This window comes from Glossina fuscipes, unplaced genomic scaffold, assembly GCF_014805625.2.
Source record: "Glossina fuscipes isolate IAEA_lab_2018 unplaced genomic scaffold, Yale_Gfus_2 96930, whole genome shotgun sequence".
NCBI lineage: Eukaryota > Metazoa > Arthropoda > Insecta > Diptera > Glossinidae > Glossina > Glossina fuscipes.
The window spans coordinates 1-2,124 of record NW_024005245.1 but is presented as its reverse complement, the minus strand read 5'-3'; the positions used below and the strand labels follow the sequence as shown (position 1 = coordinate 2,124).

The window sequence follows — 2,124 nt, the reverse complement described above, 5'->3', positions numbered from 1 at the left end:
GTAAAATTGAATTCCATGACGTTTTTAAGCGTTCTTGGCGTTTCCTTCGTAATCAAATTAATAAATGGTACAATTAACTCGCCCGCATAGGCTTTAATGTCCCTAACCGCTTGTCTAGGCACTTTATCTTGATAAAGCTTAGTCAACGCAAATATAATTGCGAGCTGTTTAACCCACTCAGAGTTGTTTGCAAGAACCTAAATGACGTCTATCACTTATTCTCATTAACGGACTCTTTAAAGTCCATTAAAGCAACAGTGCTTAATACGCGCAATTTACCTATGTCGTACTTGAACTAACTTTTAACCTTAAAAAGTCATTATGAGCCGAAAATTAATTGTTGTTAACTATTATCGGTTGCCAAGCTTATGCATGTTTGCGATGGCTTAGGGGTTCACTTGCAATTTGGTTCTGTACCACTTGTGGGTGTGGCTCTATGCTAGTTGTGTACGTGCTTTTTTTTTTTTTTTTTCCTTCTTATTTGTTTTATTGTATTTATACTAAGTTAATTTAAGATTTACTTTAAGAGTTAATTGAACTCGACTGCTATTTTGTTTTAGTTGAGTTTCTATAAGTGGAATAAATAAATAAATAAATAAAAATGTAGGATTAATCACAATTTATATTGGCCGTACTCTCAATTTCTATGTTCTTGAGCGATTAGCTCTCCCTTCCACAAATATTCTATTTATATACATTTTTACAAGCACGTTACCATACCCAAATTCATAGATTTTACATTTAATCCCTAACTGATTTTCCCGCTATTCGTTTTCGTCGGCCTGCAGCTGCATGACACGCCTGCGAATGTGCACTTGGTTTTTACCTGTCTGCTTTTCCGCTAATCGTTTTCGTCGGTCTGCAGCTGCATGACGCGCCTGCGAATGCGCATTTGGTTTTTCCTTCTCTAGAGAATTTAGTACTAGGGAAAATTTCTTAGCTGGGATTAACTGGGTTTGGAATTTTCGTAACAATATTTTACAGAGAGCGTTATAGAAATGGTACAAACCCTTAAAAAAGCAAAATGTATTCTTTGCTTCGCTAAACAATATTTTCGCCTAGAGCTGGAATATAAAGATTTCTCTTTAAATCATTTTATATACTAATGTACATTAATTTCAAGATTAATTTGGGTAGAAAGCTTGCAATTAAAATGTATTGAGGTGGTTGCTTGCTGGTCAGTTTTCGTAAGAAATGGGCCGTCCATGAATGAATCTCCAGTTAACGGTTCAATGAAAGATCTCAAGCACTTTATATTATAATTTAAATATATTATATATTATATATTGTCTGCTTATCTCAAGTCGTGAATTAAGTCGTGGCTTTTCTGGGATGAGATCGTAAGGTGATTTGAGAGTCTGCGAATTAATGTATTCGTGTATCTTTCTCTTACATAGTAATAAAACAAACAAAAAAAAATCAAAATATGTAAGAAATGAAAATATTAATGCGAAAAAGTTCTCTTATTGCTACGTATAAGCTCAGCTTTTTATTGTTCTAAAGAAATTCATTTAGAGTGATAGGTGATAAGAAAAGGTACTCATGACAAAGCACTTGCAGTCTTTTAGAAATTCTCTTTGCTATGATTAATTGGCGAAAGGCGGTAAACCAAACATTTCTGGTTTGAAACCAAGTAGTGATTTTAATGTAGTGTGGCTAAATAACTCTATTCAAGTGAAACTCGTTCATCGAGCATTATTACCATTTGCATGGAAGCCTTACAAGCCACTATTACCCCGTTCGGTGAATCCTCGAAAACTAAGCATTGCTGTGGCTTCGGTTTGCCGGGAAAACGTGATGCAGCAATTAGGAATATGTCGGGAGCTGGTTTACCCTCCCTCACTTCCGAATCGGTGGAAGCATAAACACGATGACTAAGTAAACTAAACACCTCACGATGATTGGCGATTTTATGAACCATATCTTCGGCTGAACTTGTTGCCAAACAAATAGGAACTTCTTTAGCACAATAATTGAGCCCCCCGCGAGGTTGCGTTAATGCCTCCATCGTCATCCTTTTTGCTATTGCTTGCCAAGTGATGTCATCTGTTGATTCAATCCTAGTTTGATCGTATAAGTAAAATTGAATTCCATGACGTTTTTAAGCGTTCTTGGCGTTTCCTT

At 35.8% G+C, this 2,124-nt stretch overlaps 1 protein-coding gene across 1 annotated transcript; it reads right to left on the bottom strand.

Moving 5' to 3' along the window:
- Positions 1-1,586: 1,586 nt before the first annotated feature.
- LOC119644201 (probable pseudouridine-5'-phosphatase) lies at positions 1,587-2,008 on the bottom strand. Its single transcript, XM_038043729.1, is given in 2 exon segments — positions 1,587-1,651; positions 1,654-2,008. Coding segments are annotated over 2 exon segments (420 nt in total).
- Positions 2,009-2,124: the final 116 nt, after the last annotated feature.